Raw genomic sequence first — 16,435 nt, 5'->3', positions numbered from 1 at the left:
TAGTGCTGTTGATCATTTAACAGCCTCTAGAGGGCAGCATTGTTCCGCCTCTCATTACCAATTACTGTGATTGTGCTAAATACGTTTTTATTTTTTGTTGTTGTTGTTCTTGTGTGTTTTAGGTTTCTGTAAGTCATGTGCGCATGCTGCTGATGGATGAAATGAGAAATGCCATCCCTGTTTTTGCACATCATTACCAGGAGCACAGCTGCATCCTTTCACACGCTGATAAATAACCCCCCACTCTGACACGCGCGCACACCCCCACACACACACACACACAAACACACACACATAGTTCTCTCTGACTGGGCCTGGAGCCCTGACAGTGATCTCCCTGCACATGTGTGAAGGAGCGTCTTCAGTTACCACCCTGCCTCTGCACACACATTAGTTTGCAAAGGTTATTTTGAGCTGCATAAGTCCTGCTGTAACCCAGCAAAATAATAGGAGGAGTCGAGCTCTTCGCTGTCCATTCTGTTCCTCAGAGCTCATTACTGCGGCTGACGGAGGGGGAAAAAAAAGAAAAACAAGCGTGTTCTCTCTGCATGGAACTTCAAGTTGGATCCTCATTTTAAAGAGATGGAGAACGGGCCTCTGCAGGTCCTGACCTTCCCCACGGCCCCCTACCCTGACCAGAGACCAGGAACCAGTGGCCTTAGGAAGAAGGTTTATGTATTTCAGTCCAAGAGGAACTATCTGCACAACTTCATCCAGAGTATTTTCTCCTCCATAGACCTGCCCGACCGTCAGGGTGCAACCCTGGTGGTGGGAGGAGATGGACGTTTCTTCAACAGAACGGCTATCGGGGTCCTTGTTCAGATGGCAGCCGCCAACGGGGTCAGTCAGTGTGTGTTTGCGTGAGTGCGTGTGAGCGTGTATGTGTGTGTGTGGGTGTGTGTGTGTGTGTGTGTGTGTGTGGGTGTGTGTGTGTGTGTGTGTGTGTGTGTGTGTGTGTGTGTGTGTGTGTGTGTGTGTGTGTGTGTGTGTGTGCGTGTGCATACACTAAAAAAGTGGTTGGCTGCACACATAAATACTGGTGACTCTGTTTACAAAAAACTATTATTTGACATGCCCCAGAACCTGGGGCATGTCAGTGTCACCTGCCCCATCACTTGATTGTATGAAGCACATGAAATATTTTGGCTGTGTTGCAAAAGTTTTTTTTTTTTTTTTATCTTTAGCATTTTGTCACTTTACAACATGCATTTCATTGAGATTTTATGTTGTCAAGCCCATTTTCATTTGAGGGCCGTGTCAAGATCATGAATGTTCCCAAAGCTCTAGTTGGTTGTGCCACAACGTCTTAATAAAACAGTATTAACAAACTGTTCAACTAGAGAAAACAGCTGTCTCTGTATTAAATAAGTACTTCTTAAAATTAAATAATGTTTTCACTTTGAAGAGTCCCTACAATATTTTGCGATTGTTTTTCTGATTTCTATCAAAATCACTGATTTTGTGGAGCTAAAAGAATTTCCAAGCAATTTTGCAATGTTTGTGGTTACATGTATTATGTAACATCAAATGTGACTTTTAGTTACTCACCATTTACATCACGGACTACAAGTGACATTAGTAAGGTTGAGGCAGCAGTGTAGTACAAGTAAAAAACACTGCCACCTACTGGTGTGGGTTAGCAGTCATTTAAATCCAATGTATTTGACCATTTTTGTGGAAAATGTGCAAAATCTAAAGAAAAAAGTTATGCATCAACATGAAAAAAGAAAGCAGGGATCTGATGACTGTGTGTGAGTTTCTCGCATAATTGGGAAAAATTTATTTATGTAATTTGGCATGTAGAGTCATAAAAAGCTATGATGGGATGGATTTGGTCCCCACACCTCGAGTTTTAAAACCCACCTTTTTTTGTACATTTTCAGTGGCTTAAAATCCCTCCAACAAAATTCCAGAGACGGTTCTGAAATTAGCACTTTGAATCAAAGCTGCTGCTCCCTTCCCTGTTTTACAGATTTCATTCTCATTTCTGTTGTTTACAAGAACGACAGCCGAGTCCTAGGAAAGATAAAGTGAAGTTGGCTAGCTAACTGAGACCAGCTAATTAGCCGACAAATATTAGCTTTCGGAGGAGCAGAACAGTATGAAGCGATGATAGGCTACACAAGTAGCACAAAAATGCTTCTGCTAAAGACAGCAGGTGTTTGCTCCGTTAACTACTTCCATCTCTATGTTCATCTCTTAAAAAGTAAGTGGCTCGTTTTTAACTGACACTGACTTGAACTTTATTTGACCACTTGTGACTAAAGTAGCATTTAATTCTTTTTTTCCCCTTTAGTTTGGGCAGGAAGTTAATATTTTACAAATTTCTTGAAGGACATTTTTGTTTTAAGAGTTTGAGTTAACCTTGGAACTGTGGTATGTAATATGTTGTAGTAGTAGTAGTAGTAGTAATAATAATAAAATCAGGTTTCAAAATGTAATAAAATTAGGGTTGTGCTGTGGTGGTGCAGTGGTTAAGCACAACCCACATATGGAGGCCTTATGATGCAGCTGTCGCGGCTTCGATTCCCGACCTTGGTGACCTTTGCTGCATGTCTTTCCTCTTCTCTTATTACCCACTTTCCTGTCAATTAACTATCGAATAAAGGCCACTAGAGCCAAAAAAAATCTTCAAAAAAAAAAGTAATAAAATTAAAGCTGCATTATATAATGATAAAAAATGTAATAAAATCCAATTTGCAGTAACTTATGCCACACATGTAATAACAGTTTGAGCCAATTATTACAAAGTAGCTATTAGGGCCATTTTATATATATATATATATATATATATATATATATATATATATATATATATATATATATATATATATATATATATAGAGGAGGAGTAAACTTAACTTCTGCCCCCCCCCAAAAAAAAAAAAAAAAACTTGGACGTTTGTGTCTAGCTTGAAAAGTAAAAATAATAATCCTAAAAAAAAAAAAATTTAAAAAAAAGCTCAGAAACTTTTTGAGATTAATTTCCAAGATTTCTAGAATATTTCTGAGTTTCAAAAGTCGAAAATGTTCAACTTTTAGAAATTTTTTGAATTTTATAAGTCGAAAATAAATCACAACCTAGTAAACTTATTTTACTGCTAGCGACTTGGGCATTGTACTTTAGAAGAGAATAATCCTTTATTAACTTTTGCAAAACCAAATGATTAAGGCAGAGAAAAAAAAACATTCATAATTCATTCACTACAATTTATTGAGTTGATTATGTAAATTGATCAATATCTGGGTAAATGAAATCAATTTAATCACTGGCAGTCATGAAACTGAATTAATATATAAAGGATATTATTTTTTTATTATTGAAATAGCAATAGTCATTTATTTAAAATATTAGATGATGGATGATGCTGAATTTTCTTCTGTAAGGAGCAGCACATTTTGTGACCTCACATGAAAAACTGTCAATCATTATGATTAATGAGTAATTCCAACAAATGCCAATATAGCATAACTCAGCAGTCATACAGCAGAAAGTGGCAGAAGAAGTGAAGCTCTACACATCCAAAGTAAAAATCTAAGTCAGCAGAATAGTTTCATCTCCTGGCTCTGATCTGCTCCACTAGAAACATATCAAACCGTTCTGGTTTCAGGCGCGCAGCCAGCATCAGTAAAAAGCTCTCTATGTTCTCCGGGTTTAAATTACATCACATCTGAGTGTCCTGTGCTTTTTTAGCTCAGCAAATTTATTATAGAGGGTTAAAATACACTCATCCGTGCTGGAACTTGCTCTTAATGTCAGCGTTAATCCTAGTTCCACTTACATGTGGAAGGAAACGGGACATGCCCGTACCGATCTCCTCCGCCCCGACTCAAACGGTCCCGTGTGACGTTTCCACAGATTGGTCGCCTTATCATTGGTCACCATGGGATGATGTCAACGCCAGCGGTGTCTTGTGTGATCAGGAAATACAAAGCCATTGGTGGGATCATCCTCACTGCCAGCCACAACCCTGGCGGACCCAACGGAGACTTTGGCATAAAGTTTAACACAGCAAGTGGAGGTATGGCAGTGTGAGGGAAGAAGTGTCAGACACTAAAACTGATAGCTCAAAAGCTTCTTCTGGATAATACAAAGATGCCTTTGGTGACTAAGCCAGGGGAGCACACCACAATACTTATGAATATTGTTTTGGAAAGAAAATAAAATACAATTCTTCTGCATTCCTTCCAGGTTCAGCCAGGGAGGATGTCACAAGCAAGATCTACCAGCTCAGCAGAACCATTGGGGAGTTTGCCATTTGCCCTGGATTGCGCGTGGATCTGAAAACGCTCGGCAAACAGGCTTTTGATCTGGAGAACAAGTTCAAACCCTTCACAGGTGATGGGGGTTACTAACATGCCTTCAGTCCCAAAGCAACAGGGTCAAGGATTTGCTTAGGAGAAAACATGAGCATGTGAGTTAGAGCCAGAGAGTCTAATGGATACATTTAAACCAGAAAGTCCGGTTCGTTTGGGGAGCTGTGAATGTGCAACCAAACTCTGATGTACACCAAGAAAGTAAACTCTGGCCTGCCTAAAAACATAGGTGTCTGCTTGGTGATGTGAGCTCCGGTGCGGTTTGAATACATATGTGAATGCAAGCGGACCAAAGGCCACTCCAAAAGTGGGAAGCAGACTGTAGCACAGAGCATTATGGGTAAATACAACCAGAACAAGCGTTAGAGAGACACAAAAGAGAAATCCTACAACTGATGCTACTCTGTTTCTGTTTACATTTTGTGAAGAAGTAAGTTGTGCTCAGTGTTTTCTTCAGAGTGGTTTCTGTCAGTGATTCTTGGCTCAGTGCCACCACAGGTGAGGGGGTGAGCAGGTTTTTCCAATTAGTCTGGATCGTTTGACACAGTTGAGTGTGAAAGTGAACCACACCAGCTGAAAATGTATGAAGTGTTGCAATTTTGGTCCCCAATCGAACCGAGTCTGTCGCGCTATATCAGGTATGAAAATAACCTAAGAAAACTGTTTATCACATAAGTTTTATGGCATTGTGTGTAGTTTTTTTTTTTGTTACGTGCTACAGAGCCCTCTAAAAGTACACGCACCTCTTGAACTTTATAACCACATAGCTCAATGATTTTTGTTGGGATTTTATGTGATAGACAAACAAGCAGATAACCGTTGCAGGTGGCTGTCAGGAAACATGAACTACATATAATCCTCATATAAGTTAGATTTGGAGTTTCACAACATTTGAGAACAACAATTACCTCCCTTATAATGTTACCAACTCCTGAGGATTTAAACCAAAGGCTTAAAATTTCAAATACTTCTCACAAATAGAGATATGCAGAAGACATTCGGTTGATTAGTTAGCGTACGGACTTGTAGATAAGCTTTTATCTTGTTTCTACTATTTGTTGTGTTCAGTGGAGATAGTTGACCCTGTGGAGTCCTACGCCAACCTCCTGAGGAACATCTTTGACTTTGCAGCTTTGAAGGAACTTCTGTCTGGCGAGAATCATATCAACATAAGGCTGGACGCCATGCATGGAGGTGAGCGACAGTTTTAACTCTGAAGAAATAAAGCTCCTGAAAAATAAAAATGGCTTCTGGTTCTGCTGGTTAAACTCCTAACTGTCTTAAACCTCCCTTTGCTGTAACTCTGCCTGCTGTCCAGTGCTGGGACCGTATGTGAAGAGAATACTGTGTGAGGAGCTGGGCTGCCCGGCTAACTCTGCCATTAACTGTGTCCCGTTGGAAGACTTCGGAGGTCAACCACCCGATCCGAACCTTATGTACACCACAGACCTGGTTGACAGCATGAGAGACGGACAGCATGACTTTGGCGCAGCGTTCGACGGGGATGGGGTGTGTTCAGTTTTTTTTTAAAGATTTTACACTAGAAAGTGAAATAAAACTCCCTCGTCTTTTAGACGATTGCTAAAGTCCAATTATGCTCAGATGATCTGAACTTGATTTCGAACCTCTGACTGATTTCTTTCCAGGACCGCAGCATGATCCTGGGTAAGCACGGCTTCTTCGTCACCCCGTCTGACTCCGTGGCTGTGGTAGCCGACAACATCTTCTGCATCCCGTACTTTCAGCACACGGGCGTCAGAGGCTTTGCCCGCAGCATGCCCACAAGCACGGCGTTGGACAGGTAAAACTCTGGCCAACTATCGACTTAACCCCCTGTTTTTTAAGACGCTCAGATCGGTTAAGTAGCATTTCCTGTTTGCGGCCAAGAATACTTTCTCATCGAACTGTCCACAGAGTAGCCAAAGCAACGAAAATAGAGCTGCATGAAACTCCCACCGGCTGGAGGTTCTTTGGGACCCTGATGGACGCCGGCATGCTGTCTTTGTGCGGAGAGGAAAGCTTTGCAATAGGTACAACTTCTCCTGTGAGATTTAAAGAGGCTGTAGTGTTTATGAGGTGGAAACTCTAAAAATGCATACAGGTGCGGACCACATTCGGGAGAAGGATGGGCTTTGGGCTGTGCTGGCATGGCTGTCCATCATCGCGACCAGACGGCAGAGTGTGGAGGACATCCTGAAGGATCACTGGCTAAAATATGGAAGGAATTACTTCACAAGGTGAGTGGCGGACATGCAGCAGGCAGTATCCTTCCCGTTTCATGGCGCCCCTGGTGAAGATGTGTAAAAAGTTGTCAAATGTTGTAAAATGGCTCCATATTTTATTGCAGTAGCATAAACAGACGTGTTGATTTGTTTCTAACTTCTGTACCGTTTTCCTCCGGTAGGAATTTCCACTTCTGATACTGATATCAATACCTGAGGTTTAGTCTCTACCGATAACACAAACAGTGTTGAATTGACTTAAAATGTTTCTTTTTTTAAACACAGACATAAATGTACTGAATTCTAAATTTATTTGATAAACTTCTGAACCAGTGCAGCACACTTAGATACACCAATAACGTCACAATCATGTAAAAACAATGCAACTTTGATTTGTTCAGTCAATGAACTGAGGAGTGTAGCAGCCAATTTAAAATAAACAATAAAGAAACTGAAACTGACAGAAAACAATTGGTGGACTAATTGGTCAAACGTAAAATTAAACAGAAAAAATTCCTTACATATTCCTTATATAAAACAAATATAATGTATTTGTTTTATGTTATATTTGTTTTAAATATAATGTAAAACAAATAATAAAATATGACGTTGCTCAGAGCACACCGAGTAGAAATAAACAGAATAGATCTTCAGTTATGAACCAGGCACATTGTCACCAATACTTGATCTAGAATTTTTAAAAGAAAATAATTGAAATGACCGGAGATCTGGGCAGGCACAAGTGAGAAAAAAAATCGTAGTCATTTCTGGCCTTTTGGAAAACAGAACGCCTGTTTTACTTTATTTGGATGCTTTGTTGTGTTTGCAGTTTTGAAGAGTGGCTAAGAGAAAGGTCTTTGAAGTGTACACCTAAAGAAATGTTTTAAATTTATACCCTGGGAAAACGGGACCATATGGATTTGTAATTAAAAGTTCCAATAACCCTAAGAAGTTCAAATGACCAAATAATATTTCAGATAAAGTTGATTCCAAAAGTATTCACAGTGCTTCACTTATTCCACATTTTGTTATGTTACCGCCTTGTTCCAAATTGTATTAATTACGTTTCTTTCCTCAATATTCTATTGACAGTGTGATTCATTTTATGTTATTTTTTGTAAATTTATTAAAAGGTGAGGTATTTTCTAAGAAATGTTCAGTGTGTCACCGATGATTTTGTTAAAAAACAAAGAACATAATTTCTTCATATTGAATTGTATTCATAAAAACGTATTTTAATGCTTTTCACGCAGCTCTACCAGCACGTGTCAATAATGGTCCTGTCAAATGCATCAGTGTTTTTCATTTGATTGGTCTATTTTGTCCTGCTCTGGTGAATTAGCAACAACACCATAGAGGTTGTTCCCAGAAGGAGAGTGGAGAACATAAGTGACACCTAGTGGAGAATTAAAGCCACTACATCGCCTGAGGATTTTTCTCTTCCTTTCTGTTTTTTCCAAACAAGCTCAGATTTAATCCTTTGCAGCTGCACGCCTTATCATGAGCTGATTTTAAGTCTTTCGATTCTTCTGTGATCAGCTGTCAACCGCTGATAACCGACTGCTTTGCGAGTCCATGCAACATACGCTATGAAATTTTAATCACTTCTTCTTCATCTATGTCCTCCAGATATGACTATGAGAATGTAGACATAGATGCGGCGTGTGACATGATGGAGGACCTGGAGATTCTGATCTCCGACAAGTCCTTCGTGAAGCAGAGATTCGCGGTCGAGGACAAAATCTACCAGGTAGAAAAAGCCGACAACTTCGAATACACCGACCCCTTGGACAGCACCATAACCCGGAACCAGGTATGCAAGTTTCTAGTCATTGTGACTTTTTCTCTTGATGTAAGCAACAAAACCAGCTATCTGTTTCCACCGCAGGGACTGCGAATCATCTTCTCTGATGGCTCCAGGATCGTCTACAGACTGGGTGGGACGGGCGCCGAGGGAGCCACCGTCAGGATCTACATCGACAGCCACGAAAGGAAACTCCTGTTTGAAGAGACGCAGGTAAAGAGGCAGAAACGGCGGGCGGCTCACTCCAAACACAGTACGAGGCAGTAGGATTAGCAGCAGCTACATCTTTACATACACAGGGCAGTGCAAAACAAAAAAGAAAAAGAACTTTTGCACATTTTGCCATTTTGCAGCCATAAACTTCAATGTACTTTATTATACATTTAAAATGTCTTCCAGTTCCTGTGTCGAATGTTCCTTACAATTTAAAGTTTATTGATATTTGAGAATGCGTTCTAGCATAAATATGTTATTACAATTATGTTACTAGAAAACAGTGTCCAAGCAACAATATTACCGTTTTTCGCAATAACTTCTGGGACAGTTTATCGTCCGGTGACGCTTGTTATTGTGACGGGTTGTGATGCGACCAAATAGTTTGTTGTAAATTAGTCACTGGATCATGTGACGTCCAGGTGCATCGGTCTCTGACCTCATGGTTCTCGTTTGGGACAGGTGATGCTGGCACCCCTGGCGACCATTGCTCTGAAGATTTCTCAGCTTCACCACAGGACGGGTCGAAACGGCCCGTCGCTCATTACGTAAACCTTCCCCCGAATGCCCTCAACTTCCAGGAATTTTATTTTATTTTTTCTGTTTTGTTTTATTGTTCTGCCTTTATTTTTGTATAAACAGAGCAGGAAGTCAAAGAGTGAAAGCACTGTGTGCGACAGGTGAAATTTCTGACTCATATTTGTAGTTTTCCTCTTGCATCTGGTATGTAATCGAGTGCAATTTTTTTTTGTTTGTTTGTTTAGTTTTTTTTGCCATTTATCTGCTTTTTGCTTATGGATTTTCATCTCGAATGGATTATGCCAGATCAGAGTAAATACTTATTTCACACAGCATGGCTCTGTTTCCTTCCACTGTCATTGTTTTCCTAATATTAGGACTTAAAAGAAAGATTGTTTTCTGAAGATTATTGTCAGCTGAATTTCACATAGTCAAGCCAGCTACATATTTTATACAATATTATATTTGAATACAGACACTGTCTCAGTTAAAAACATAATAAAACAAAACAAAGACAAACTTCTTTCTTTAAGCTTCAAACTTGAATCATTTATGCTCTCTAATTGGAGGAAATTAAAACTCCTCGGCGAATAATAACATAAAACTGAGCATGTGTGACAAAAAACAGACTGCCATTAAAATCAGCACTCCAGAAAATTATAAAAACAAAAACAAGGCAGCATTTGATTATATTGTTCACCAGAAAAAATGAACTCTTTCTTTTTTCTCTGTCATCATGAATAAACCCACGTTTCTTTGTACCGTGTGTCGTTTCTATCTAATATCTGTTACAAACCCAGGATGAGACGGGAAGAATACAGTGTGAAAGAAGAATGTTTTAGTTACCAGACTTCCATCCAGACAACGACAGCAGGAGTCACTGATATCTGCTCCTGCTCTGTGATCACTGACGTTGAATTGTTGCTCTCTTTTGGTTTCTGAACCTGAAATCTGTCCAGACACCAACACTGTCCAGTTTTATTGTGTTCTGCATTTCTACAAAAGACAAAAAAAAACAAAGAACACTATTAAAAACGTGGAATGATGGCAGCAAGTCATCATAACATGCAAAACACAAAACATTTTGACAAGTGAGTCAGGAATATGGTTGAGAAAGACACACTTAAAGAAGATACACATGTGAATAAATTTATTAATCCAGCTGGTAAAGTGTTGTTGTTTTTTGGGGTTTTTTTTTAGAAAATTTATTCAGTGGGACTTAGAGCTGTGACTAACAATTTTTTTAGTAATCTATTAATTTGTCAGATATTCGTCTGACTGATTAATCGGTTTAAAAAATGGCACATTCTACAGATTTTTTATTTAACCACGTAAGATAAATTTGTTTATTTGCATTACAAGCCCTAAATAAGCAAATAATTCAAATCCTTTTTTCAAATATAAAAGAGTAAACTGTTTTTTATTGCTTAAAATACAATAACAGCTTTCATTTGGTAAATCTGAACCAGGTGAAGCTAAACCTGTACCATTTGAGGAGTTTTGGGTAAACCATACAAAGGTGCTTTTGTCTTTAATGCAAAATAAATACATTGATTTGGTGCACAAGTCAATATAACAAAAACTATGTTTTTTGAGTTTGTACCCCAGTTAATTATTAAGAATTAGCTGCGGCACAATAATTATAACAATAATTATTAATAACAACTGATAAATCACAATTAAATAAATCTGATTAATCACTTCAGCCATTTTGGGAATATATGAAACATATCTAAAAAATAAATAAAAATAAAAATAAAAAAACGAACAAAATTACTTGCATATTCCCCAACTTTGTACAGCCACATTTTTCCAACACTTTGTTGTTAAATTAAAATTTTGTCTCATTTAAGACGTACTTGGATGTTTAAACAGAAACTCAATCAAAATACATTTATTATTTAGATGTGACTGTATTTAAGGCCAGATTTAAAAGAACATAAGCCTCCCTGCAAAAGTTCCAGCATTTTATAGTATTACTACCATATTACCATTTTATTGTATACCATTTTTAAAATGATCTTTTCATATATATATATATATATATATATATATATATATATATATATATATATATATATATATATATATATATATTTTATATATATATTTTTATATATATATATATATATATAATGTTTACCACGGCGGCTGGGTACCAACATGGTACTGTCGCTTTAAGACAGTCATGTGACGTAGCCTCAGGAAACCCCGATGGAGGAAGCAGGAAGTTCGTCCAGCAAGACAAGACGCCTCGGATCATAAACAATATTCAAAGAAGGGAATAAAAATCTTTCAGGGAGCATTTAACAGATTTATAATAATGGCTGGGATTAAAGGTACAGTGCCGAAACACTTCTGGACAGGTTCAGGGTTGACAGTTAAGTTATTGATAAGTTTTGACGACCTCCTACTTCAGAAACTTTTGTTAGCTTTTGTTTCTAACCTTTCGGGAATCATTTTCACTATCAGTAGACTGTGTGACGTTTTACAGGATATTTATTATCGCATAGAAAATATATAAACTTTGTAAACTGCTTACTAATTTTTATGCTGCGTTAGTCTGAGAGTGCAAACATATTTTATAGCAAATATTGTAGCGAGTCCGTAGCTAAGGAAGGATTTAGCCTTGCGTGTTGCACTTTCGTTTTCATTTATTACTGCTCATTTGTTGCCGTCAAGTTATTAAATTTCTGATATCTCCTTTTAGCTCTGGTTGGTCTTTCATTCAGCGGCGCCATCGGGCTGACTTTTCTTCTTCTGGGCTGCGCACTGGAACAGTACGGGTATGTTCTGATAGCTCACCATGCTGTACTGCATTTTTACATTTGTACAGTAACAAATCGGCATGTACTATAAATTGTTAGGCTAAATATGTTCAGAAAAAATATTTAAATTAAAACATCCCAACTAAAACTTAGAAATAACTCCCAAATCAGAACTATGCTAAAATTTAGGGAGGGCACAGCATTTCCAAATTTGACATTCTGGAATATTTAATGTTCAACTGTGACAAGCCTACCCCAAAAGATTATTTGTTGCCAAAAAAATTTTAAAAAAATTGTTAGCAACAGCATTTTGGACGCCCTTGGCACAAATTCTTTATATACGCGAAGAGGAGGAAGTTCAAACCATTTCTTCCATCCATCATAATGGATGAAGGTCATATCCCCTACTCCAACGTCTCTCTGCCCAGCTTTCTGAACATACTGCCAGACTGAGATTTAAAAAAAAGCGACAAAAGCATATTTATATGTTAAATGTCTTTGTTGGGAGCAAAGCGGAATAAAACTGAACTTCCTTGTTTGTGTGAAAAGCTGATTCTGACCAGGAACTAATTTAATTTGTCAAGTTCCAGTAATAATATCAGTGTGCAGAAAGTTACAAAACAGATGGAAAGATGCATTTAAACCTAAAATGCTGTTAAACAACCCAAATTATTCAGGTTGCTCACTGACAACTAGTTGATCTGTGAATATTGTCAAGGTTGTTGGAATAGAAAAATGCAGGAAGAATTTGAATTTCCTGATAGGAATTTAAAAGCCGACTGAGTGTCAGAGGTGGGTAGATTAGCTGAAAATGGTTCTCAGCGCAGTGGCACTTCACTATATTTTTACCTAAATAGAAGTAGAAAGTAGACATTCAGAAAATTAAAACAAACAAAAGAAATAGTAGCACAAGTAAAGCACTTTGAAACCAAATATCTATCAAATTTAGCTCAGAAATCTATCAACAATTTAGAAATGTTTAGGTCTAATTTTAGTTTAAAAAATACTTTTAGTTGTGTTGGAAGAACTTTCAAAAAAACGCAGTTCAAAACGCATCACTTACTTTGATTAGAAGGAAAATATAAAGACTTTTCCAGAAGTGCTAAGCTTAGCTATACAGATGTCATTTTAAAAGCTTTTTTTTTTAGCCTTTAACTGTGTCCCAAAATAACAACAAAAAATTATATATATATATTTTTTTCAAAAACAAATTTGTAACTTACTATTAAACTAACTGAAGTTAGTTGCTGCAGAATATATCTTTACTGTTGAAACATACAAATAACAGAAGGGCAATCTGCTTGTCATCTTTTATAATATCCTCTTTGATGCTTTGAAAAATAAATCCTTCTCGGCTCAAACTGAAACCTACATGTTTTTTGCAGCCATCTCACAAATCAAAAATAAGAAATTAGATGATTGATGGACTGGAGCTCTACACTTTCTGAACTCATCTGTGTTTTGCTTCGGTGTCTCAAACATTTCTGGAAAACAATACGTAATACCAACTTGGTTTTAGACAGTCTGCTCCTCTGGAATTCGGTATGGGATGACTGACCTGACAGATCACGTGTTGTTACCAGTCGTTGCCTCACTCCAGCCCTAAACTGCAATGTTTTCTCATCAAAGTGGAAATGTTCTGGTGTTTCATCTGTCCTCCCGTTCCGTCTCTCACAGGGTTTACTGGCCGCTTTTTGTGCTGATTTTCTACGTGTTGAGTCCCATCCCAACCTTCATATCCAGACGCCTGAGTGACGACGACTCCTCCAGCAACGCATGCAGGGAGCTGGCCTACTTTTTAACGACGGGGATCGTGGTGTCGTCTTTTGGGCTCCCCATTGTCTTGGCCCGAAACAGTACGGTGAGTTCTCTTTGTTCCTGCGTTCATGCGTCCGGAGCCTTTCCAAAGTACTCACACCTGTTAGACTGCCTGGGCTGGCTTTAGGGGATATGCAGGAAAAAAAATGAGGGCAAACAATTACATTCAAGGTTAAAAAAAAAGAAAGGTGAGTACGCTCAAAGATGAATTGCGTCAATGAAGTTTTAAGTCAGAAAAGAATTTAAGAATTTTTTTTTTTTCTTAAAGTTTTTATTTTTTTCATTATGTTTTTGATCAGTTTTCAAACACATAATATAGTTCCAGTTTTTTCCATTAATTTTTATTATTTCAGCCAACAATAATGTTTCAATTCAGTTTGTACTATTTTCTTAATTTTATTCACTATAATAATTAGTCATAGTTTTTCAAATTTCAACTTTTAACATTTTTCTAGCGCCCAAACATTTTTTTCTAGCGCCCCCTACAGGCCGGCTAAGCGAGTTCTCTGGAGGTTGAAAAACCCCAAACGAGCAAGTTTTGCCGACCACGGCGTCGTGTCGCGCGCTTACAGCCGAGTCTGCTCTCTTACAGATCCAGTGGGGCGCCTGCGGCCTGGTGATGACTGGAAACGCCGTCATCTTCCTCACCATCCTCGGCTTCTTCGTCATCTTCGGAGGTGGGGACGAGTTCAGCTGGGAGCAGTGGTAGAGCGTGTGAAAGGCGCTCGGGCAGATGGGGCGGGTAGGTGGATAGTGAGATGAAGCGACGGAAGATCGAGGGGCACGTTTGTTCTGCGCTGAATCAGGAGGGTGTAGAAAGAACAAAACCTTCACCAAGATGATTTTTCTTTTGTTGGGGTGATCGGGGGGTTTAGATTTAGCAGGCAGTGCTTTTTATGCTTATGAATGTGCCTTAAGCACGTGGCTCCGAGGCCTCCAGCCCCTAAAGCCACTGACTCTATCCATTATATCTCATGTGTTTTAGCTTGCCTTAGCTTAAACTCCCAAAGCGGCCTCTTGTCGAAGCTATCATCCTTATCACCGTGTCTCAGTTTATTATTATTTTTGGATCCCATTCCTTTCGAATAGGATTCAAAAAGGAAAAAAAAGTTGTAATTCACAATGCGAAGCTTGCTGTCTGTTCTGAAACACGGCTTGCGTAACACAAGCACTGTTCGCTTTTAAAAGTTGGAAGGTGTTAAACGACGTTAGGATGCAGGGCTGAGGCGTTTCTTAGTTCTCTTTGGATTCTTTTTCCTCAAGACTTTTTGTTTGTTTCTTTCTCTTTCTGTCGCAATTGTTTACATTTCCACCAAAGATCACTTCCGACTGCAACATAACAAAACAAAAAAAAAAATAGATGCATGTTGTCCAATCCAGAGAAAGTTTCCTGATTCATTTCACGAACAAAAAAAAAAAAAAAACGGACACTAATGATCATGGTTAGTATTTTTTTTTTTTATGTTTTTCTTTTGCACAATTTGAGTAGCTCATTCTGCTAATGTACGCTTTGAACCCAAGTGCACTTCTCCACATTGACCTTATCCATAACCGTCTGCCTTATGTGATGTGTATTTAATTAGCAAAGAAATCACTGATGTTTGACTTGCTTTCTCTTGAATCAATATTACAGCCTCATGTTCTGTTTGATGGGAGTAAGACTGTGTTGCCCCTCTCATTGAAAACAGTAGTTATTGTTCTCTATAATGTTCTGTTTCTTTAGCATTAGCTTTGCAGTTTGGGGGTAAGATAATATATTTTGTCTAAAACTGACACTTTTTCTCTGGGTAGAATTTCTATTCTTTATATAGTAACTTCCTGACACACTAAGGAGAACATTGAGGTAATTTTTATGAGCTCCAATCATGTTCTCTAACATTTAATAAAACTTTGTGTTGTAAATGTGCAGACTCTCTTATTTTTTATTTTCCTTTTTTTAGGTGTTTTACGCTGTAGGAAATGGAAAAACAGACTACATTTTTGCAGAGTTGCACTGATTAGAGGTTTTGTGACCTACATACTTAACTTTTCCAGTGTCTCTTTAAGGACTTTCTATTACACAGCTAATCTTTTTTCCTCTTGAATAAATGGAAAATGCATGTTTTTGCAATTGTTTATATCAAAATAAAACAGTGATTTTTCTCTAAAAAAGCCCAAAGTTGACTTTTCTACAGAATAAACCCACTTTAAAAACATTACTGCATACATTAATTAGCTTCTTACAAGACAGATTCTGACTCACTCTCATTTTTTGTTTTGCTCACCTGAAGATGTAAGAGTGTACCCAAAGAATATCTTTTTATGGAAGTTAAGCTTCTTTATTAGCAGCTGACGAGGTAGCTAGCTGACCCAGTGTGGATGCATGGAATACAGTAGGGTAGGCTTCGACAAAACACAGCTAATCGCCAACATCTGTTTACTTGGGTAAGGACAGGGAATATTTACAGATACAAGTAGGTAAAGTGGTAACGTAAGAGACTGCTGTGTTGTTGTTTTTTACCAACTCCACGGTAACCTGAATTCAACCGAGTGCCAGCTGGATGTTTGCTAAGTGTATCAGTAGGTCAGCAACTGTTGATACGTAGTGAACGAGAGCTGCCTGAAGAAGAGTTGACAAAGGAGTCACAGTTTTTGTCTTATTGCATTTTTTCACAAACTAAACTAAACAGTAACTAAAATAAGTCACTGTTGCTACAGCATGGCAAAACAGACTAGCGCTCAGTAAGTGCCTCTCTTGCAAGTGAACTGAGGTGAAGAAAAAGAGTTTAGAGGAT

At 38.2% G+C, this 16,435-nt stretch overlaps 2 protein-coding genes across 2 annotated transcripts; both read left to right on the top strand.

Annotated features, from left to right (window-relative positions):
- The first annotated feature begins 394 nt into the window (after window positions 1–394).
- LOC103479017 (phosphoglucomutase-1-like) lies at window positions 395–10,245 on the top strand. The gene is made up of 11 exons (XM_081598445.1): window positions 395–840; window positions 3,860–4,022; window positions 4,193–4,339; window positions 5,386–5,511; window positions 5,636–5,826; window positions 5,964–6,118; window positions 6,232–6,347; window positions 6,419–6,554; window positions 8,169–8,352; window positions 8,428–8,556; window positions 9,019–10,245. The coding sequence occupies exons 1-11, from the start codon at window positions 583–585 to the stop codon at window positions 9,106–9,108; spliced, it is 1,695 nt and encodes a 564-aa protein (XP_081454571.1). The 5' UTR covers window positions 395–582; the 3' UTR covers window positions 9,109–10,245.
- Window positions 10,246–11,258: 1,013 nt separating this feature from the next.
- leprot (leptin receptor overlapping transcript) lies at window positions 11,259–15,054 on the top strand. Its single transcript, XM_081598514.1, has 4 exons — window positions 11,259–11,414; window positions 11,786–11,861; window positions 13,521–13,704; window positions 14,254–15,054. Exons 1-4 carry the CDS (start codon window positions 11,399–11,401, stop codon window positions 14,368–14,370), a joined length of 393 nt encoding a protein of 130 aa, XP_081454640.1. The 5' UTR covers window positions 11,259–11,398; the 3' UTR covers window positions 14,371–15,054.
- Window positions 15,055–16,435: the final 1,381 nt, after the last annotated feature.

The sequence above is a fragment of the Poecilia reticulata genome, chromosome 17, assembly GCF_904066995.2.
Source record: "Poecilia reticulata chromosome 17, P_reticulata-male-v2, whole genome shotgun sequence".
Classification (NCBI taxonomy): Eukaryota; Metazoa; Chordata; class Actinopteri; order Cyprinodontiformes; family Poeciliidae; genus Poecilia; species Poecilia reticulata.
Note: the sequence above shows the minus strand (reverse complement) of the source record. Positions and strands in the feature narration are given on the sequence as shown.

What these genes read in the sequence shown, in the direction of transcription:
- leprot (XM_081598514.1), top strand. An exon ending in TGCGCACTGGAACAGTACGG is followed by an intron (nt 11,862 to 13,520) that starts GTATGTTCTGAT and finishes CGTCTCTCACAG; the next exon opens with GGTTTACTGGCCGCTTTTTG. An exon ending in TCTTGGCCCGAAACAGTACG is followed by an intron (nt 13,705 to 14,253) that starts GTGAGTTCTCTT and finishes GCTCTCTTACAG; the next exon opens with ATCCAGTGGGGCGCCTGCGG.
- LOC103479017 (XM_081598445.1), top strand. Translation starts at nt 583, where the DNA reads ATGGAGAACGGGCCTCTGCAGGTCCTGACCTTCCCCACGGCCCCCTAC. An exon ending in CAAGTTCAAACCCTTCACAG is followed by an intron (nt 4,340 to 5,385) that starts GTGATGGGGGTT and finishes TGTTGTGTTCAG; the next exon opens with TGGAGATAGTTGACCCTGTG. An exon ending in GCACCATAACCCGGAACCAG is followed by an intron (nt 8,353 to 8,427) that starts GTATGCAAGTTT and finishes TTTCCACCGCAG; the next exon opens with GGACTGCGAATCATCTTCTC.